The 23,736-nt window shown below is 44.2% G+C and overlaps 1 protein-coding gene across 1 annotated transcript in view; it reads right to left on the bottom strand.

The window, feature by feature from the left end:
- The window catches only part of LOC139402251 (stabilin-1-like), a gene marked incomplete at its 3' end in the record, with an annotated part of 55,333 nt that overhangs the window by 5,453 nt on the left and 26,144 nt on the right, over nucleotides 1-23,736 (bottom strand). Inside the window, exons 10-24 of the mRNA XM_071146349.1 lie at nucleotides 23,603-23,685; nucleotides 21,366-21,488; nucleotides 20,087-20,227; nucleotides 19,318-19,389; nucleotides 18,067-18,180; nucleotides 13,939-13,992; nucleotides 13,216-13,296; nucleotides 11,957-12,109; nucleotides 11,800-11,862; nucleotides 11,314-11,406; nucleotides 10,511-10,597; nucleotides 7,694-7,805; nucleotides 6,644-6,830; nucleotides 4,096-4,189; nucleotides 2,532-2,690 (exon numbers count right to left, since the gene is read on the bottom strand). Of these exons, the coding sequence (XP_071002450.1) occupies nucleotides 2,532-2,690; nucleotides 4,096-4,189; nucleotides 6,644-6,830; nucleotides 7,694-7,805; nucleotides 10,511-10,597; nucleotides 11,314-11,406; nucleotides 11,800-11,862; nucleotides 11,957-12,109; nucleotides 13,216-13,296; nucleotides 13,939-13,992; nucleotides 18,067-18,180; nucleotides 19,318-19,389; nucleotides 20,087-20,227; nucleotides 21,366-21,488; nucleotides 23,603-23,685 (1,616 nt within the window). The remainder of the gene's footprint in view (nucleotides 1-2,531; nucleotides 2,691-4,095; nucleotides 4,190-6,643; nucleotides 6,831-7,693; nucleotides 7,806-10,510; nucleotides 10,598-11,313; nucleotides 11,407-11,799; nucleotides 11,863-11,956; nucleotides 12,110-13,215; nucleotides 13,297-13,938; nucleotides 13,993-18,066; nucleotides 18,181-19,317; nucleotides 19,390-20,086; nucleotides 20,228-21,365; nucleotides 21,489-23,602; nucleotides 23,686-23,736) is intronic.

Below are 23,736 nucleotides of genomic sequence, written 5' to 3'. Positions count from 1 at the left end.
GTAGTTGAAGAGACAGACGTTGAGGTACTAGTAGTAGTTGAAGAGACATAATTTGAGGTACTAGTAGTAGTTGAAGAGACAGACTTTGAGGTACTAGTAGTAGTTGAAGAGACAGACTTTGAGATACTAGTAGTAGTTGAAGAGACAGACTTTGAGGTACTAGTAGTAGTTGAAGAGACAGACTTTGAGGTACTAGTAGTAGTTGAAGAGACATACTTTGAGATACTAGTAGTAGTTGAAGAGACAGACTTTGAGGTGCTAGTAGTAGTTGAAGAGACAGACTTTGAGGTGCTAGTAGTAGTTGAAGTATAAAATGTCATTATCCGTCAAAGGGATAAATATACACTGACTTCAATAAACATTAGGAACATCTTAATATTCAGTCGCATCCCCTTTTGCCCCCAGAACAGCCTCAATTAGTCATGGCATGGAATCTACAAGGTGTCAAAAGCATTCCATGGGGTTGCTGGCCCATGTTGACTGAATTTGGGATAAATCATTCACTAAACCTCAACTAAATCTCGTAATAAAAATTGTGGAAATTTAGCAAGTTGAGGTGACTAAACTGCTTGGATTAACCCTGGATTGTAAACTGTCATGGTAAAAACATATTGACACAACAGTAGCTAAGTTGGGGAGAAGACTGTCCATAATAAAGCGCTGCCCTTCCTTCTTAACAGCATGTCATGACTCTCCTGTGAGGATCCAGGTTACAGTGGGTCAGCTCTACAGCACCCTCTCTGTCCCACAGAGGGAGGGATGGAGGTATGGTGCTGGACAGTTTTATGACGGTATTAAATACAGTGTAGGAACTGTCTCTCCCTGACCATGCAGGATTGAGGGGAAAGAACCCTTTTGATACATGGAGATTCCTCCTGCCAAAACTACAACATCCAAGGTTGGACATTGAAACAATATTTCTAACGTAAATAATGTGGGAAATGGTCAGGAGGGACTTAAAGAACAATCATGTCAAATAAGTTGTTGTTTTGTGATATCATTAAGGACAGTATAACCAAATAATGGTAACGCTACAAATGTATACATCCAGGTTATACATCTAAATGTTGTGGAACTTATATGATTAAATATTAAACTCTTTGTGAGAAGATGAAAAGTGAGTTTAGCCTTCTAAATGAGATAATTGTTTTTCAACTAAAGTTTTAGCCAGTCTGTAATCACGCCCATTTGAGCACAGACATTATGCCAAAAAGATGGGGGCTTATAAAGGACTCCTAAAGAATTAACATATCAAAATATGCCAGGTTGACCTCTGGAAGATCTATCCTAACAGACACTCTGAGACCAAGACGTTACGACTACAAAGCACATGGTGACCTCTGGAAGATTTGCTCTAACAGACACTCTGAGACCAATAAGTTACGACTACAAAGCACATGGTGACCTCTGGAAGATTTGCTCTAACAGACACTCTGAGACCAAGAAGTTATGACTACAAAGCACATGGTGACCTCTGGAAGAACTGCTCTAACAGACACTCTGAGACCAAGAAGTTACGACTACAAAAGGACATGGTGTCCTCTGGAAGATCTCTTCTAACAGACACTCTGAGACGACTACAAAGCACATGGTGACCTCTGGAAGATATGTTCTAACAGACACTCTGAGACCAAGAAGTTACGACTACAAAGCACATGGTGACCTCTGGAAGATATGTTCTAACAGACACTCTGAGACCAAGTACGATAGTTGAATTCCTTTGTCTCTCCTTCCCCCTCTCTTTCTTCCCCCACCCCCTTTTCATTGTGTAACAAGCCATCATATCGGGTTAGTCCACTAGGGACTTTTCATTGTGTAACAAGCCATCATACAGTGCCTTGCGAAATAATTCACTCCCCTTGGCATTTTTCCGATTTTGTTACATTACAACCTGTAATTTAAATATATTTTGATTTTGATCAAAAATTACTTGTTTAAATTATTTTTTAAAAATCCAAACGGAAAACTTGAGCGTATATGTTTTCACCCCCTTTGATATGAAGCCCCTGAATAAGACCTGGTACAACCAATTACCTTCAGAAGTCATATAATTAGTTAAATGAAGTCCACCTGTGTGCAATCTAAGTGTCACATGATCTGATCTGGAAATACATCCACAGGTACACCTCCAATTGACTCAAATTATGTCAATTAGCCTATCAGAAGCTTCTAAAGCCATGACATCATTTTCTGGAATTTTCCAAGCTGTTTAAAGGCACAGTCAACTTAGTGTATGTAAACTTCTGACCCACTAGAATTGTGATACAGTGAATTATAAGTGAAATGATCTGTCTGTAAACGATTCTTGGAAACATTACTTGTGTCATGTACAAAGTAGATGTCCTAACCGACAAAACAATAGTTTGTTGACAAGCAATTTGTGGAGTGGTTGAAAAACGAGTTTTAATGACTTCAACCTAAGTGTATGTACACTTCCCATTTCAACTGTATTTGATGCTGGCGATGGTATTACCCGTTAGACCAGCCTCAGGCGCTAGCAGAAATCTGTTTAGCAGCCGAACCATACATACCTGTCCTGGTCCTAGAGACCTGCAGTCTGCATCCTTATGGCAGCCACCTCTGGTCTCCAGGAGACAGTTGTCCACCTCAGTACAGATCAGGCCGTCTCCTGTCCAGCCCTCGTTACAAACACACGACACGTTAGCTGGCCCTGAGTTCTCGCACTGGGCCTGAGGAGAGAGATGGACATACAACACACTACACGTTAGCTGGCCCTGAGTACACACACTGAACCTCAGAGGAGAAGGGTATGATAACACACTGGCCCTCAGAGGAGAGGATACGGTAGCACACTGGACCTCAGAGAGGATATGGTAACACACTGGACCTCAGAGGAGAGGATATGGTAACACACTGGACCTCAGAGAGGATATGGTAACACACTGGACCTCAGAGGAGAGGATATGGTAACACACTGGACCTCAGAGGAGAGGATATGGTAACACACTGGACCTCAGAGAGGATATGGTAACACACTGGACCTCAGAGAGGAGAGGATATGGTAACACACTGGACCTCAGAGGAGAGGATATGGTAACACACTGAACCTCAGAGGAGAGGATATGGTAACACACTGGACCTCAGAGCAGAGGATATGGTAACACACTGGACCTCAGAGGAGAGGATATGGTAACACACTGGACCTCAGAGAGGATATGGTAACACACTGGACCTCAGAGGAGAGGATATGGTAACACACTGGACCTCAGAGAGGATATGATAACACACTGGACCTCAGAGGAGAGGATATGGTAACACACTGGACCTCAGAGGAGAGGATATGGTAACACACTGGACCTCAGAGAGGATATGGTAACACACTGGACCTCAGAGAGGATATGGTAACACATTGGACCTCAGAGGAGAGGATATGGTAACACACTGGACCTCAGAGAGGATATGATAACACACTGGACCTCAGAGGAGAGGATATGGTAACACACTGGACCTCAGAGGAGAGGATATGGTAACACACTGGACCTCAGAGAGGATATGGTAACACACTGGACCTCAGAGAGGATATGGTAACACACTGGACCTCAGAGAGGATATGGTAACACACTGGACCTCAGAGAGGATATGATAACACACTGGACCTCAGAGAGGATATGGTAACACACTGGACCTCAGAGAGGATATGATAACACATTGGACCTCAGAGAGGATATGATAACACACGGGACCTCAGAGAGGATATGATAACACACTGGACCTCAGAGAGGATATGGTAACACACTGGACCTCAGAGAGGATATGGTAACACACTGGACCTCAGAGGAGAGGATAAGGTAACACACTGGACCTCAGAGAGGATATGGTAACACACTGGACCTCAGAGAGGATATGATAACACATTGGACCTCAGAGAGGATATGGTAACACACTGAACCTCAGAGGAGAGGGTTATTATAATACACCAATACGGTTAACGTCCGTTATTAACTATTCCCACAACCCGATTGAGAGATTCCTGTAATCAGGAAGGACTAAACAGGAAATCCATATGGGCCTTAGTAAAAAGTTGTGCACTAAATAGGGAACAGGGTGCCATTTTGGCGAGATCCTGAGTCTTACGTTAACATCACAGCCTCCTCTGTCAGCCTTCAGGCAGGGGTTGACCAGGATGCAGGAGTGTCCATCTCCTTCATACCCCGACATACACTCACACCTGTCACACACAGGGACACACACACACATGTTAATAATATAGATATAGATAATAATAACATTATTATTATTAATAACATAGACAGATAATACCATAGACAGATAAATTGAAGAAACACGCACACATCTGTTACACACACACATTTGTTACACACACACACACACACACACGCACGCACGCGCACACACACACACACACACACACACACAAGCACACACACACACACACACACACACACACACACACACACACACACACACACACACACACACACACACACACACACACACACATCTGTTACACACAGGGAAACACACACACACACAGACACACACACACACACACACACACACACAACTGTTACACACATGGACACACACTCACACACACACACACACACACATTTGTTACACACAGACACACACACACATTTGTTACACACAGACACACACACACATTTGTTACACACAGGGACACACACACATATGTTAGACACAGACACACACACACACCTGTTACACAGACACACACACACATATGTTAGACACAGGGACACACACACACACCTGTTACACAGGGACACACACATCTGTTACACACAGGGACACACACACACATATGTTACACACAGGGACACACACACATCTGTTACACACAGGGACACACACACATATGTGAGACACAGGGACACACACACATATGTTAGACACAGGGACACACACACACTAGTTATGGGGTAAAACATCTATAACGTTACACTACTCACACAGAGCACTGACTGAGACCCCTTGGAGCACTGACTGAGTCCAACTAGAGCACTGACTGAGACCCCTTGGAGCACTGACTGAGTCCAACTAGAGCACTGACTGAGTCCAACTAGAGCACTGACTGAGTCCAACTAGAGCACTGACTGAGTCCAACTAGAGCACTGACTGAGACCCCTTGGAGCACTGACTGAGTCCAACTAGAGCACTGACTGAGTCCAACTAGAGCACTGACTGAGTCCAACTAGAGCACTGACTGAGTCCAACTAGAGCACTGACTGAGTCCAACTAGAGCACTGACTGAGACTCCTTGGAGCACTGACTGAGTCCAACTAGAGCACTGACTGAGGCCCTTTAAAGCACTGACTGAGTCCAACTAGAGCACTGACTGAGTCCAACTAGAGCACTGACTGAGTCCAACTAGAGCACTGACTGAGTCCAACTAGAGCACTGACTGAGACCCCTTGGAGCACTGACTGAGTCCAACTAGAGCACTGACTGAGTCCAACTAGAGCACTGACTGAGTCCAACTAGAGCACTGACTGAGTCCAACTAGAGCACTGACTGAGTCCAACTAGAGCACTGACTAAGACCCCTTGGAGCACTGACTGAGTCCAACTAGAGCACTGACTGAGACCCCTTGGAGCACTGACTGAGTCCAACTAGAGCACTGACTGAGTCCAACTAGAGCACTGACTGAGTCCAACTAGAGCACTGACTGAGTCCAACTAGAGCACTGACTGAGACCCCTTGGAGCACTGACTGAGTCCAACTAGAGCACTGACTGAGTCCAACTAGAGCACTGACTGAGTCCAACTAGAGCACTGACTGAGTCCAACTAGAGCACTGACTGAGTCCAACTAGAGCACTGACTGAGACTCCTTGGAGCACTGACTGAGTCCAACTAGAGCACTGACTGAGGCCCTTTAAAGCACTGACTGAGTCCAACTAGAGCACTGACTGAGTCCAACTAGAGCACTGACTGAGTCCAACTAGAGCACTGACTGAGGCCCTTTAAAGCACTGACTGAGACCCCTTGGAGCACTGACTGAGTCCAACTAGAGCACTGACTGAGGCCCTTTGGAGCACTGACTGAGACCAACTAGAACACTGACTGAGGCCCTTTGGAGCACTGACTGAGACCCCTTGGAGCACTGACTGAGTCCAACTAGAGCACTGACTGAGACCCCTTGGAGCACTGACTGAGGCCCTTTGGAGCACTGACTGAGACCCCTTGGAGCACTGACTGAGACCCTTTGGAGCACTGACTGAGGCCTCTTGGAACACTGACTGAGACCCCTTGGAGCACTGACTGAGGCCCTTTGGAGCACTGACTGAGTCCAACTAGAGCACTGACTGAGGCCCTTTGGAGCACTGACTGAGGCCCTTTGGAGCACTGACTGAGTCCAACTAGAGCACTGACTGAGGCACTTTAGAGCACTGACTGAGGCCAACTAGAGCACTGACTGAGGCCCTTTGGAGAACTGACTGAGGCCCTTTAGAGCACTGACTGAGGCCCTTTGGAGCACTGACTGAGTCCAACTAGAGCACTGACTGAGGCACTTTAGAGCACTGACTGAGACCCCTTGGAGAACTGACTGAGGCCCTTTAGAGCACTGACTGAGGCACTTTAGAGCACTGACTGAGGCCCTTTGCCTAGCAATAAGTAAGCTAAGTAAGTAATACTGACGTGGTGTGGCTGCCGGTGAAGCTGCAGAAGGCGTGGACATGGCAGTGTTCAGAAAGACCATCAGAGTTACAGGCCTTAGCCTCCTTATCACAGTAGTCTCCAGAGTAACCCTCCAGGCAGGAGCCCCCTCTACATGCACCCTTACTGCCTGGGCGGTTATCACACACACCATGGAGACAGCGGCAATCTGGAGACGACGAGGGGGGGGACAAAGAGAGGAAAGAGGTGAGACAGAGAGCGGGGGGAGGGGGGAGAAAGAGGAGAGAGGGAGGGACAAAGAGAGGAAAGAGGGGAGGCAGAGAGAGGGGAGGGGGGAGAAAGAGGAGAGGGGAGAGAGGGAGGGACAAAGAGAGGAAAGAGGGGAGGCAGAGAGAGGGGGAGGGGGGAGAAAGAGGAGAGAGGGAGGGACAAAGAGAGGAAAGAGGGGAGACAGAGAGAGGGGGGAGGGGGGAGAAAGAGGAGAGAGGGAGGGACAAAGAGAGGAAAGAGGGGAGACAGAGAGAGGGGGGAGGGGGGAGGAAGAGGAGAGAGGGAGGGACAAAGAGAGGAAAGAGGGGAGGCAGAGAGAGGGGGGAGGGGTGAGAAAGAGGAGAGAGGGAGGGACAAAGAGAGGAAAGAGGGGAGACAGAGAGAGGGGGGAGGGGGGAGGAAGAGGAGAGAGGGATGGACAAAGAGAGGAAAGAGGGGAGACAGAGAGAGGGGGGAGGGGGGAGGAAGAGGAGAGAGGGAGGGACAAAGAGAGGAAAGAGGGGAGACAGAGAGAGGGGGGAGGGGGGAGAAACAAGATAAGGGTTTTTAAGTCAGATTTGACCATGATTTTTAATCAAGGAGAGAAATGTGAAATGGCCCTTTCTATGGTGCACCAGCTCCATATGGGGATTAGATACAACAGGACTGGGTAAATTATATTTTATCTGTGTCCCAAGTGGCATCCTATTCCCTATATAGTGCACTACTTTTTTTTTTGGGGGGGGGGGGGGGCGGGGGGCGTGGTCAACAGTAGTACACACTATAGCGAATAGGGCACTATAAAGTGTAACTCATACCCACCCTGGTCACACTTCTCTCCGTGTTTGTTGGGGTCGGAACAGATGTGACAGGCGATCCCCTTGAAGCGCTCCTCGCAGCTACACGACCCGTTACCATGGATACCATCAAAACACTACACACACATAGAAAGGTCACAGGTCAAAGACATGGAGACAGGACGTGATGATGGTTAAAATGGTATGCGTTTCAAGTTTCAAAGTCTATTCACCATGTGCACAGGATACAACAGGTGTAAAACAGTACAGTGAAATTATTTTCTTGAGCTCTTTCCCTCAATGCAGTAGTGATAATAATATAGATAGTAATATAGATAACAATAGAGGTAAAAATAATATAGATAGTAATATAAATAATAATAATAATAATATAGATAATAATAATATAGATAGTAATATAAATAATAATAATAATATAGATAATATTCTAGATAATAATAATAATATAGATAGTAATATAAATAATAATAATAATATAGATAGTAATATAAATAATAATAATAATATAGATAATAATAATATAGATAGTAATATAAATAATAATAATAATATAGATAATATTCTATATAATAATAATATAGATAGTAATATAAATAATAATAATAATATAGATAATATTCTAGATAATAATAATATAGATAATATTCTAGATAATAATAATATAGATAATATTCTATATAATAATAATATAGATAGTAATATAAATAATAATAATAATAATATAGATAGTAATATAAATAATAATAATAATAATATAGATAATAATAATATAGATAGTAATATAAATAATAATAATAATATAGATAGTAATATAAATAATAATAATAATATAGATAATAATAATATAGATAGTAATATAAATAATAATAATAATATAGATAATATTCTATATAATAATAATATAGATAGTAATATAAATAATAATAATAATATAGATAATATTCTAGATAATAATAATATAGATAGTAATATAAATAATAATAATAATAATATAGTCCTTTTGGTGATTGACCATTCTTGATACACATGGGAAACTGTTGAGCTTGAAAAACCCAGCACCGTTGCTGCTGTTTTTTTTGTCTTGTCCATTCACCCTCTGATTGGAACACAGACACGATCCATGTCTCAATTGTCTCAAGGCTTAAAAATCTATCTTTAACTGGTCTGCTCCCCTTCATCTATACTGATTGAAGTGGATTTAACAGGTGACATCAATAAGGGGCCACAGCTGTCACCTGTAGTCACCTGGTCAGTCTATGCCATGGAGGAAGCAGGTGTTCATAATGTTTTGTACACTCACTGTATACAGCAGTCACAGTAACACATGGAAACTCTCAGGAGGTAGAAGGGTTAGCATTTGACCATCAGGTATTCCACGATTGGAGAATAATCGGTGGAGACTTCCACTATAGACTGATATTACAGACTGAGACTCTAGACAGACTATAGACTGAGACTATAGACAGACTGAGATTATAGACTGATATTAGAGACTGAGACTATAGACAGACTATAGACTGAGACTATAGACTGAGACTATAGACAGACTATAGACAGACTATAGACAGACTATAGACTGAGACTATAGACAGACTACAGACTGAGACTATAAACAGAGACTATAGACGGAGATTACAAACAGACTACAGACCAAGACTACAGACTGAGACTACAGCCTGAGACTACAGACTGAGACTACAGACTGAGACTACAGACCGAGACTACAGACTGAGACTACAGACTGAGACTACAGACTGAGACTACAGACAGACTACAGACTGAGACTACAGACTGAGACTACAGACTGAGACTACAGACTGAGACTACAGACCGAGACTACAGACTGAGACTACAGACTGAGACTACAGACTGAGACTACAGACTGAGACTACAGACCGAGACTACAGACTGAGACTACAGACTGAGACTACAGACTGAGACTACAGACTGAGACTACAGGCTGAGACTACAGACTGAGACTACAGACCGAGACTACAGACTGAGACTACAGACTGAGACTACAGACTGAGACTACAGACTAGTATCTACTGAGCTAGAGTCTGCAGTCACATGTTATTGTTGATGAAGAGACAGACCCCTTTTAGAAAATGCTTGGTAAACAACGTGTAGATGAACAGTGAAATGCTGACTGACGGGGCCTTTTCCAACAATTCAGAGTTAAAGATCATTACAATAGAAATAATGACACAGTGAATAACGAATGTCCCTGAATCCACTGTCCACTCGGTGAATGGAGAATCCATCGAGTTGGATAGCCATGGAGGGGGTTTCTTGTCCGAAAGCAATGTTTCAGCAAAAAAACGGAGAACATTGCAGTTACGAGAGTCTCGTTGATAGCATATCCGCGATCTGAGGTCTTCCGTCTTATTTTTCAAAGTGACTAGGAAACTGGGATGGACGAAAGTGGTGGCTGGTTTTCCCTTCACCTTGGTCTCACTTAGCTCTCCTTCCTCTTTTCCACTGGCGTTTCCTGTTGGGCAGCTCGAAAATTGGGTCGGAGGTACACAAAGAGCCCATGAGTCGAAGTCAGATGAGTCGAAGTCGAAGCCAGAATTGCGGTTAGTAACTGCCTACCTGATGTTCAAAAGTTTTTGTAGATCATAAGAAAATATTGCTGATACATTGAAGATAAACGGCAAATGAATTTAACAAAATTGCAAAGTTGGGTCGGCGTTCGTAAGACAGTAACCAAACAGTATGGCTCTTTCTTTCCATCTTGTGTGTGTGTGCGCATGCGTGAGTGCGTGCTTGTAAGACTGCTGAGAGAACGACTTGCTAGGCAGATAGAGTCTTTACTTACAGTGCCTTTGCCATAACAGGGTGTCTGGAAACCTCCTGTACACGTTTTACACTCAGGTCCATAGAACCCACTGCAACACTCTGCTCGCTGAAACTCAACAGAATCAAATCACTCACTGCAGGCTTTCAAACGCACCCTATTCCCTGTGTAGTGCACTACTTTTGACCATGGCCCATAGGGACCGATAGGGCTCTGTAGGGCTCCACAGGACTCCATAGGGCTCCATAGGGCTCCACAGGACTCCATAAGGCTCCATAGGGCTCCGTAGGGCTTAATAGGGCTCCATAGGGCTCCGTAGGGCTCCACAAAGCTCTGGTCAGAAGTAGTGAACTATTTAAAGAATAGGGTGTAATTTGGTCCGCAAGTCTGTTGTCATCCTAACCGAAACTATGTGTTAACATCATGTTTGTATTTAATCTCTTTCTTTACTTTATTCTTCAGAAAGAAGATATTGCTATAAACATACCAGACATATCATATCATCTCTCTCTCTACATGATGAATGAAAAAGATACAGGAAATGAACCAAGAGCTGAACCAGGAAATGAACCAAGAGCTGAGCCAGGAAATGAATCAAGAGCTGAGCCAGGAAAAAAAACAAGAGCTGAGCCAGGAAAAGAACCAAGAGCTGAGCCAGGAAATGAACCAAGAGCTGAGCCAGGAAAAGAACCAAGAGCTGAGCCATGAAAAGAACCAAGAGCTGAGCCAGGAAAAGAACCAAGAGCTGAGCCAGGAAAATAACCAGGAGCTGAGCCAGGAAATGAACCAAGAGCTGAGCCAGGAAATGAACCAGGAGGACTTACCTCAATAGTAGTGTTGCAGTATTTAGCACAACCTTTATTGAGCGTGGGGTTGAATGGATATGCCTGATAGTCACAATCCTTCATGTGACTATGCTGTGGTACAGAAACAACAATAAGTACCGTATCTTATTAGCAACAGAAGAGGGTCGTTACCTAACAGGGTCGTTACCAACAGAACCAATATAAATAGTTGTATCCTGTGCAGGCATATGACAAATAAACATTTCATTAGATTTGAGTGTAGACAAATCATTACAAATATGTGTCATTGTTTATGTAGCTGGTATTTAAAAATGAGTAAGAACTACTTTGTATAATAAATAATACAGGCCATGAGCTGAATAGAGATCCAGACATAGAGCCACACTCAAAAAGATGTAGCAGAAGCTTAGGATCTTTTCACTGCATCAAGGATAGCAGGCACAGGTCTTTAACAGCCAGCCACCTTCATGAGAGGAATAGAAAACATTGCTGTGATTATTTTACCAGTTCTATGCTTCCCTCGGGGCAATGTGACTCATAGAGATAGCTGCACCTCACACACGGGCCCTGGAGAACGGACACACAAACAACATCACAATGCCACAGTCATTTTTCAATTAGAATAGACTAGAATAGAACAGAACAGAATGTTTCCACCTACCACGATGATTTTGTTCTCTGTGACATCACATCTCTTAGGCAGGATGGGGACGATTGAGGGCGGGACTAGAACCCCGTCAATCATATGGATCACTCCATTGGATGCCATAATATTAGTAATCTGAAGAGGTTTCCCGCCCAGCAGCACCAGGCCCTGTCAGACACAATGGAGATGTCCTTAAAAGGGAACTTCAGAATTGTATAATTTATGATAGATGGTTTTTAATCCTGAAAGTGATCCAATGTCTCTAACATTATGTTATAAAATAGTGACCCTCCCCTTTAACAAATCACAATGAAATTACAATTCAAGTAAACAGTAAAGCTCATGATCAACCTATCCTTTAGTTATCCCTTTTAGATTCAACACTATTTTATAGAAAAGACCCCGGTGTCTCCCAAATGGCACCCTGTTCCTAATATAGTGCACTAATGTTGACCAGGGCCCTATGTGGAATAGGGTGTAGTACTAATGTTGACCAGGGCCCTATGTGGAATAGGGTGTAGTACTAATGTTGACCAGGGCCCTATGTGGAATAAGGTGTAGTACCATGTTGACCAGGGCCCTATTCCCCAGTACTGCTGGGGAATAGATAGTAGTACTACTGTTGACCAGGGCCCTATAGGGAATAGGGTGTAGTACCACTGTTGACCAGGGCCCTATAGGGAATAGGATGTAGTACTGCTGTTGACCAGGGCCCTATAGGGAATAGGATGTAGTACTGCTGTTGACCAGGGCCCTATAGGGAATAGGGTGTAGTACCACTGTTGACCAGGGCCCTATAGGGAATAGGGTGTAGTACCACTGTTGACCAGGGCCCTATAGGGAATAGGGTGTAGTACTGCTGTTGACCAGGGCCCTATAGGTAATAGGCATCCTACACAGGGCAGTGTCCCCAATCACTGCCCTGGGATATATATTTTTTAGACCAGAGGAAAGAGTGCCTCCTACTGGTTCTCCAACACCACTTCCAGCAGCATCTGGTCTCCCATCCAGGAACTGACCAGGACCAACCCTGCTTAGCTTCAGAAGCAAGCCAGCAGAGGTATGCAGGGTGGTATGCTGCTGGCACTACTGCTGACCAGGGCCCTATAGGGAATAGGGTGTAGTGTTACTGTTGAGCAGGGCCCTATAGGGAATAGGGTGTAGTGCTACTGTTGACCAGGGCCCTATAGGGTGTAGTGCTACTGTTGACCAGGGCCCTATAGGGAATAGGGTGTCACTTGGGAAGCATCCCGTCTTGAAATAGCAGAACTTACATCGTTGGTGAGGTTGACTAGTAGGATCTGATTGGCCATAGTCTGAATCAGACCCATGCTTGCCAGCTGGTCCACGGTCAACTACAGAGATAGAATCAATAATTAATAGCTGTGCTCCATAGGCAAGGAGCGAAACAGGAAGTAATAGCTGTGCTCCATAGGCAAGGAGCGTAACAGGAAGTAATAGCTGTGCTCCATAGGCAAGGAGCGTAACAGGAAGTAATAGCTGTGCTCCATAGGCAAGGATCGAAACAGGAAGTAATAGCTGTGTTCGACTCAGTAACTCCTAATCAAATGTATTTAGGTGCAGGGGTCCAATGCTAGTTTAACTGGAAACTGGAATCCATCACTCACTGTGGTAGTGTTAATGTTTTAACGTTGTTTAACAGTAGCAGAGATTATTTAAGAATTTACACGTTTTGGCAACAAGCATTTAGAGTTTTAAACATGTCTGTTTGAGTGGAGCCCATTTTAAAGGGTGCATTCAGAAAGATGTCCTCATCAACAACATGATAAGTTTTGTAATTTTGTAAATTGGTTTTTCACGTCGGATATCGGGGTTCAGATCCCACCTGTAACATGTAAAGTGGGTTTCCATGCTGGAGACCGGGGTTCAGATCCCACCTGTAACATGTGAAGTGGTTTTCCATGCTGGTTTTCCATGCCGGGGTTCAGATCCCACCTGTAACATGAGCTCTTGTAACATGTGGTAAAAGTGCTTACCGCAGCCTGGGAGTAGATATGTTGTTTCAGTAGCTCTTGAAGCTTGTTCTGGGCCTTCAGAGGGGGAGAACAGAGTTCTACATTGAACAGTTTCACACTGGCAATACTGTAGGGCCACTGGGAATACTATAGGGTCACTGGGAATACTATAGGGTCACTGGGAATACTGCATGGTCACTGGGAAAACTATAGGGTCACTGGGAATACTGTACGGTCACTGGGAATACTGCATGGTCACTGGGAATACTGTAGAGTCACTGGGAAAACTGTAGAGTCACTGGGAAAACTGTAGGGTCACTGGGAATACTGTACGGTCACTGGGAATACTGTACGGTCACTGGGAATACTGCACAGTCACTGGGAAAACTGTAGGGTCACTGGGAATACTGCATGGTTACTGGGAATACTGTAGGGTCACTGGGAATAATGTAGGGTCACTGGGAATACTGTACGGTTACTGGGAATACTGCATGGTCACTGGGAAAACTATAGGGTCACTGGGAATACTGCATGGTCACTGGGAAAACTGTTGGGTCACTGGGAATACTGTACGGTCACTGGGAATACTGCATGGTCACTGGGAATACTGTAGAGTCACTGGGAAAACTGTAGGGTCACTGGGAATACTGTACGGTCACTGGGAATACTGTACGGTCACTGGGAATACTGTAGGGTCACTGGGAATACTGCACAGTCACTGGGAAAACTGTAGGGTCACTGGGAATACTGCATGGTTACTGGGAATACTGTAGGGTCACTGGGAATAATGTAGGGTCACTGGGAATACTGTACGGTTACTGGGAATACTGCATGGTCACTGGGAATACTGTAGAGTCACTGGGAATACTGTACGGTCACTGGGAATACTGTAGGGTCACTGGGAATACTGCACAGTCACTGGGAAAACTGTAGGGTCACTGGGAATACTGCATGGTTACTGGGAATACTGCATGGTTACTGGGAATACTGTAGAGTCACTGGGAATACTGTACGGTCACTGGGAATACTGTGCGGTCACTGGGAATAATGTAGGGTCACTGGGAATAATGTAGGGTCACTGGGAATACTGCATGGTTACTGGGAATACTGTACGGTCACTGGGAATAATGTAGGGTCACTGGGAATACTGTACGGTTACTGGGAATACTGCATGGTCACTGGGAATACTGTAGAGTCACTGGGAATACTGTACGGTCACTGGGAATACTGTAGGGTCACTGGGAATACTGCACAGTCACTGGGAAAACTGTAGGGTCACTGGGAATACTGCATGGTTACTGGGAATACTGCATGGTTACTGGGAATACTGTGCGGTCACTGGGAATAATGTAGGGTCACTGGGAATACTGTACGGTTACTGGGAATACTGCATGGTCACTGGGAATACTGTAGAGTCACTGGGAATACTGTACGGTCACTGGGAATACTGTAGGGTCACTGGGAATACTGCACAGTCACTGGGAAAACTGTAGGGTCACTGGGAATACTGCATGGTTACTGGGAATACTGTACGGTCACTGGGAATACTGCATGGTTACTGGGAATACTGTGCGGTCACTGGGAATACTGTGCGGTCACTGGGAATACTGTGCGGTCACTGGGAATACTGTGCGGTCACTGGGATATCACTAGTATTCACATCACATTCACATCACATTACTGTGGATTAAAATACAGCTTCCCAAATGACACCATATTACCTTTATATTGTTTTACTTTTGAAAATAGTATATATAGTATAATACAGCATCGACAGTAGTAGTAAATGACATCCTATATATCAATATTTACAGGGCATTCGAAAAGTATTCAGACCCCTTCTCTTTTTCCACATTTTGTTACGATACAGCCTTATTCTAAAATGGATAAAAGTGTGTTTTTCCCTCAATCAACACACAATACACCATAATGACAAAGCAAAAACAAGTTTAGACATTTTTGCTAATTTCTAAAATAAAATAAAATAAACTGAAATATTAGATTTACAGAAGTTTTCAGACCCTTTACTCAGTACTTTGTTAAAGCGCATTTGGCAGCCATTACAGCCTTGAGATGTCTCGAGCCTCAAGCTCTGTCAGGTTGGATGGGGTGCATCGCTGCACAGCAATTTTCAGGTCTCTCCAACGATGTTTGAGCTCTGGCTGGGCCATTCAAGGACATTCAGAGACCTGTCCCGAAGCCACTGCTGCATTGTATTGGCTGTGTGATTAGGGTCGTTGTCCTGTTGGAAGGTTAACCTTCGCCCCAGGCTGAGGTCCTGATCGCTCTTGAGCAGGATTTCATGAAGGATCTCTCTGTAATTTGCTCCCGACATCCTTCCCTCGATCCCAACTAGTCTCTGATAAACATCCCCACAGCATGATGCTGCCACTACCATGCTTCACCGTAGGGATGGTGCCAGGTTTCCTCCAGACGTGACGCTTGGCATTCAGGCCAAAAAGGTAAATCTTCGTTTCATCAGACCAGAGAATTGTGTTTCTCATGGTCTGAGAGTCATTTAGGTGCCTTTTGGCAAATTCCAAGTGTGCTGTCATGTGCCTTTTACTGAGGAGTGGCTTCTGTCTGGTCACTCTGGTCACTCCATAAAGGCCTGATTGGTGGAGTTCTGCAGAGATGCTTGTCCTTCTGGAAGGTTCTCCCATCTCCACAGAGGAACACTGGAGCTCTGTCAGAGTGAACATCGAGTTCTTGGTCACCTCCCTGACCAAGGTCCTTCTCCCCCCAATTTCTCAGTTTGGCCGGGCGGCCAGCTCTACGAAGAGTCTTGGTGGTTCCAAACTTCTTCCATTGAAGAATGATGGAGGTCACTGTGTTCTTGGGGACCTTCAATTCTGCAAAAGATTTTTGGTGCACTCGTGGCTTGGTTTTTGCTCTGACATGCACTGTCAACTGTGGGACCTTATATAGACAGGTGTGTGCCTTTTGTGGGATCCTGTATTTTACATTATAGCCATTACCATATATATATGATGAAATATTATCTGATGTTGGTTGTGTGAGGTATCTGCATTTGTGCACTTGAGCATAATCATGAGAGTAAACAACTGCTTGCTACATCTACTTGCCTGTTTGTGTGTGTGTGTGACAAGAACTGACTAACATGGTTTGACCTGCATGTTTCAAAACTGTAGATAACAGCCCAGCAGATGCTTTGTCCTTGTGTTTGGATGTAACAATATTGAGCACATGGTGTGACTTGCTGTATCTTACAAAGTTGTGATAGGGAGGGGTGGTCATCACGAGGTTTAACTGAGATGGAAAAATACTGAACAACACAGGAGGAACTGAGCAACTGTTCTAACTAGGCTGCGATACCAGAACAGTGAGAATCTATACATCGACGGAGGGAGGACTCCAAGAAGCGCCAAGAGGCGGGGAACAGCCTGAGCACCTGCAATAGGCTGAGCAAGTTTAAACCACGCCCAGCCTCTACTGTGATAGGCCAACAGACGGGTTGGAACAATGTCTATCACAGTATAAGAACACTGTTTACGTACATCTTGTCAGTTCTCTGTTCTGCCCTGCGTGGTATTACAGTGAGCCTGTATATACGAAAGTTGCATTTGCCATTTATTACTTAGCTAATAAAAAATACATAGTACACAATCGGTGACTCATTGTTATATTTATCCTGATACCAGATTCGAATTTACGCAATTCTAACACTTTCCAAATCATGTCCAATTATTTGAATTTACCACAGGTGGATTCCAATCAAGTTGTAGAAACATCTCAAGGATGATCAATGGAAACAGGATGTACCTGAGCTGTATTTCTCATAGCAAAGGGAGTTAATACTTATGTAAATAACGTATTTCTGTTTTTTATTATTAATACATTTGCAAAAAAAATCTAAAAATAAGTTTTCATTTTGTTATTATGGGGTATTGTGATGTCATTATGGGGTATTGTGATATCATTATGGGGTATTGTGATGTCATTATGGGGTATTGTGTGTAGATTGATGAGGGAAACAATTATTTAATCGATTTTAGAATAAGGCTGTAACGTAACAAAATGTGGTAAAAGGGAAGGGGTCTGAATAATTTTCCAATGCACTGTACAGCAGTACACGGTAGTACTCACGTGGTACAGCATGCACGTATATAGCATAGTATTAGTACTCACATGGAACAGCATATAAATCAGCCTGCCGTCTCTGAACTTGTCCACAGCATCGTTGGTCGGGACGAACACAGTGAGAGGACCAGGACCTCTCAGAGGCAGAGTAGTCCCACAGTTCTGACAGACAGACAGACAGACAGACAGACAGACAGACAGACAGACAGACAGACAGACAGACAGACATTGATCAAGTCATGCATTATCATTAGTGCTCTCTACAATGTAAATATTTGTCGTTCTGCCCCTGAGCAAGGCAGATGCCGATTAAGGCATCTGCCTATCTATCTATCTATCTATCTATCTATCTATCTATCTATCTATCTATCTATCTATCTATCTATCTATCTATCTATCTATCTATCTATCTATCTATCTATCTATCTATCTATCTATCTATCTATCTATCTATCTATCTATCTATCTACCTACCTACCTCATCCCCATACTGGTATTTATTTATTTATATTGCTCCTTTGCACCCCAGTATCTCTACCTGCACATTCATCTTCTGCCGATCTACCATTCCAGTGTTTAATTGCTATATTGTAATTACTTCGCCACCATGGCCTATTTATTTCCTTAATTTACCTCATTTGCACTCACTGAATATAGACTTTTTGTTTTATTTTGTTCTACTGTATTATTGACTGTATGTTAGTTTATTCCATGTGTAACTCTGTGTTGTCTGTTCTCACTGCTATGCTTTATCTTGGCCAGGTCGCAGGTAGACTAGGTATCCCCCTCTCCCTTTCCCTATAACCTATTAGCAGAAGGCTGTTGTACAACTGACTAGGTATCCCCCTTTCCCTTTCCCTATAACCTATTAGCAGAAGGCTGTTGTACAACTGACTAGGTATCCCCCTTTCCCTTTCTCTATAACCTAGTAGCAGAAGGCTGTTGTACAACTGACTAGGTATCCCCCTTTCCCTTTCTCTATAACCTAGTAGCAGAATGCTGTTGTACAACTGACTAGGTATCCCCCTTTCCCTTTCTCTATAACCTAGCAGCAGAATGCTTTAAGAAGCATTTAAGAACGGTCCAATAAGTAGGTAAAGTACATCAGAAGGAATACCACCATGGCCTGTATTCATAGTAGGATGATCTAGGATCAGTTTAGCGTTTCAGATCATAATAAATCAGATTTCATGGACATGGAGGGACCTGATCATAGATCAGCACTCCTACTCTGAGACTCTTAGTGAATATGAACCCTGAAACAAAACATTTAGTGAAAAACCATTAGAGGCCACTCACGTCCACCAGCGAGAGGAAGCGGTTGTATTTCTCATCCTTTGTCAGGATCTCCCCGATGGTCTTATCAGCAAACTTCAAGTGACAAAACGATCAGTCATTATCATCGAAAGAGTTTGATAGAGGGCACATCTTTGTAGCTTTGCCATAATGGCTTCTGTGTCAAAATAGGCAGCGCATCTGAGGGATATCTCCATTTTAAAGTAGTTAATTTCTTCTTCTTCTACTACTTCTGTGAGTTTATTGACAGTCTGTTAACAAGCTATAAGGTTGCATACTACCACCTAGAGTTATGGAATGTTTTCTCATTAGCATAATTCATGGACTGATCCCTCCTGTTGACCTTGATAGAATTACATGATCCTTCCTTAACCCATACCGTAGGAAGTCCCAGCCAATTGGCTACGTCAAAATGGTGAAAGTCCTCAATTGCACTGTTTTGTGAAAATTGGGCCCTCTATGCAACTCTATGGTATCATCCGATCACAAGTGGCAGCATAGTATAATGCTATGGTAGTGTTTCTTTATCCTGGTTCTGGGGACCCAAAGGAGTGCACATTTTAGTTTTTGTCCTAACACTACACAGCTGATTACACTAATAAAGGTCTTAATGACGAGTTGATTATTTGAATCAGGTGTTAATTAAGTGCTGTGGGCAAAAACTAAAATGTGCCCCCCAGGACCAGGATTTAAACACTATGCGGAGGAAAACCAGCAGTAGAGCGGACCTCTGGGCTGAGATGTACTACTCATTCTAATAACATGGTAACACCTGCTCGTCCTTTGGGCTGTCAGGGAGGATGTTCCTGGGTATGATTGGCTGGTCAATGATATGGATAACCCCATTGGCTGCTGGGATGTCCTGCTGGATGACTGAGTAGAGAGTCTCAGGAGACTTCACCAACAGGAATTGCTGTCAAACGACACAAAACTCATTAGGTGTGGGACCAAACACATTGGGGGTGGGACCACCACATGTAATCTCTGTCATACAACACCAAACACATTGGGGGTGGGACCACCACATGTAATCTGTGTCAAACAACACCAAACACATTGGGGGTGGGACCACCACATGTAATCTCTGTCAAACAACACCAAACACATTTGGGGTGGGACCACCACATGTAATCTGTGTCAAACAACACCAAACACATTGGGTGTGGGACCAAACACATTGGGGGTGGGACCACCACATTGGGGGTGGGACCAAACCCATTGGGGGTGGGACCAAACACACGTAACCTGCGTTTTAAATGGCACCCTATTTCCATATAGTCCTATTCCCTAGAGCCCTATGAGCCCTGGTCAAAAGTAGTGAACTATAAAGGGAATAGGGTGCCATTTGAGATGCAACCCTATAGAAGGAGGACATTTTAAAGATTATAAACAAGATAATTTAGGGTTGCAAAATTCCTGTAACATCCCAGGTTTTCCAGAAATCCCTGTTGGAGGATTATCGGATTTCCTGCTTATTCCCTTTCTGATTCCAGGAATATTCCAACTGGGAAAACCTATGCAGCATTTTGCGACCTTACCCAAAGCATTCAATATTCAGTATTCAGAATGTTTTAAAATCTGGAGAAAAGTCACAGAGATCTAGTTTATCCTGTAGATGAAAGATTATTGAAACATATGATTTGAACCAAGATATGAAAGATATGATGTGCCTAGACATACAGATGAATGAGAATATAGCATTTCTTTCACCTTATTGGGCTTGAACCTGAGTTGTAGTCACCTTATTGGGCTTGAACCTGAGTTGTAGTCACCTTATTGGGCTTGAACCTGAGTTGTATTCAGCTTATTGGGTTTGAACCTGAGTTGTAGTCACCTTATTGGGCTTGAACCTGAGTTGTAGTCACCTTATTGGGCTTGAACCTGAGTTGTAGTCACCTTATTGAGCTTGAACCTGAGTTGTAGTCACCTTATTGGGCTTGAACCTGAGTTGTAGTCACCTTATTGGGCTTGAACCTGAGTTGTAGTCACCTTATTGGGCTTGAACCTGAGTTGTAGTCACCTTATTGGGCTTGAACCTGAGTTGTAGTCACCTTATTGGGCTTGAACCTGAGTTGTAGTCCACTTGCAGTATAGACGTCGGTTCTATCCAGGCTTTTATACAGGTACTGACCCCTCACCAGGTAACGTTGACACACAGACTCGTCGGTCACGCCCTGAGGAGGATGGACAACAGGACAGGAGTCAGTAACCTGGGCTGCATCTCTAATTGTGCCACTAAGGCTGCAACATTCCAGTCATTTTCCCAAAATTCCCTGGTTTTCCAAAAATCCTGGTTGAAGGATTCACAATTTTCCTAGTCATTCCCTTTTAAACCCAGAAATCTTGCAACCAGGATTCCTGGAAAGTCATGGAATTTTGTACACATGTATACACACCTAGTACACATTTATTTCTTACTAACACTTTAGCTGAAGAGAGCATAAGCTTGGGATGCAACTCTGGCCTGTTCAAATCTGATCGTGCTTTAGCTGACTGGTTGCCATGAGGCAGTGGAGTGGACTAAAGCAGTGATGCTGTTGTAGCCCTGAACTAGCTCACCTGATTTACCTATTAAAGGGATTGATGATTAGCTTGTTGAATCAGGGGTGCTAGATCTGAAACAGTTCTAATACAGGGAACGGCTGGGGGTCCTGAGGAGAGGTCTGATAACCCCCTGGACAGGGAACGGCTGGGGGTCCTGAGGAGAGGTCTGATAATCCCTGGACAGGGAACGGCTGGGGGTCCTGAGGAGAGGTCTGATAATCCCTGGACAGGGAACGGCTGGGGGTCCTGGGGAGAGATTTGATAATCCCTGGACAGGGAACGGCTGGGGGTCCTGAGGAGAGGTTTGATAATCCCTGGACAGGGAACGGCTGGGGGTCCTGGGGAGAGGTTTGATAATCCCCAGGACAGGGAACGGCTTGGGGTCCTGAGGAGAGGTCTGATAACCCCCTGGACAGGGAACAGCTGGGGGTCCTGAGGAGAGGTTTGATAATCCCTGGACGGGGAACGGCTGGGGGTCCTGGGGAGAGGTTTGATAATCCCTGGACAGGGAACGGCTGGGGGTCCTGAGGAGAGGTTTGATAATCCCTGGACAGGGAACGGCTGGGGGTCCTGGGGAGAGGTTTGATAATCCCCGGGACATGGAACGGCTGGGGGTCCTGGGGAGAGGTTTGATAATCCCCAGGACAGGGAACGGCTTGGGGTCCTGAGGAGAGGTCTGATAACCCCCTGGACAGGGAACAGCTGGGGGTCCTGAGGAGAGGTTTGATAATCCCTGGACGGGGAACGGCTGGGGGTCCTGGGGAGAGGTTTGATAATCCCTGGACAGGGAACGGCTGGGGGTCCTGAGGAGAGGTTTGATAATCCCTGGACAGGGAACGGCTGGGGGTCCTGGGGAGAGGTTTGATAATCCCCAGGACATGGAACGGCTGGGGGTCCTGGGGAGAGGTTTGATAATCCCCAGGACAGGGAACGGCTTGGGGTCCTGAGGAGAGGTCTGATAACCCCCTGGACAGGGAACAGCTGGGGGTCCTGAGGAGAGGTTTGATAATCCCTGGACGGGGAACGGCTGGGGGTCCTGAGGGGAGATTTGATGACCCCAAGACTAAAGCACAGACAGATCTGGGATCAGGGTGAGGTTAGTATGATTATCAACCTCTGGGTTAGGTTGTTAGGGTTAGGTTGTTATGGTTGCGTTATTAGGGTTAGGTTGTTTGGGTTAGGTTGTTAGGATTAGGTTGTTATGGTTACGTTATCAGGGTTAGGTTGTTAGGGTTAGGTTGTTAGGGTTACGTTATAAGGGTTAGGTTGTTAGGGTTAGGTTGTTAGGGTTACGTTATAAGGGTTAGGTTGTTAGGATTAGGTTGTTAGGGTTACGTTATAAGGGTTAGGTTGTTAGGATTAGGTTGTTAGGGTTACGTTATAAGGATTAGGTTGTTAGGGTTACGTTATAAGGATTAGGTTGTTAGGGTTACGTTATAAGGGTTAGGTTGTTAGGGTTACGTTATAAGGGTTAGGTTGTTAGGATTAGGTTGTTAGGGTTAGGTTGTTAGGATTAGGTTGTTAGGGTTACGTTATAAGGGTTAGGTTGTTAGGGTTAGGTTGTTAGGGTTACGTTATAAGGATTAGGTTGTTAGGGTTACGTTATAAGGGTTAGGTTGTTAGGGTTACGTTATAAGGGTTAGGTTGTTAGGGTTAGGTTGTTAGGATTAGGTTGTTAGGGTTACTTTATAAGGGTTAGGATGTTAGGGTTAGGTTGTTAGGGTTAGGTTTTACGTTAACTTACTGCTAGAGGCACAATGAAGGACGAAAGAGGGACGAAAGCGGTGAAAGGTCCCTGTTGGCTGATGGTCAGCCTACAGTCTCTCACTGAATATAAAGAAAACAGACATTAGTAACCTGCCGTTTAACAACAACAAT

This window comes from Oncorhynchus clarkii, unplaced genomic scaffold (assembly GCF_045791955.1).
Source record: "Oncorhynchus clarkii lewisi isolate Uvic-CL-2024 unplaced genomic scaffold, UVic_Ocla_1.0 unplaced_contig_4199_pilon_pilon, whole genome shotgun sequence".
Lineage (NCBI taxonomy): Eukaryota > Metazoa > Chordata > Actinopteri > Salmoniformes > Salmonidae > Oncorhynchus > Oncorhynchus clarkii.
Note: the sequence above shows the minus strand (reverse complement) of the source record. Positions and strands in the feature narration are given on the sequence as shown.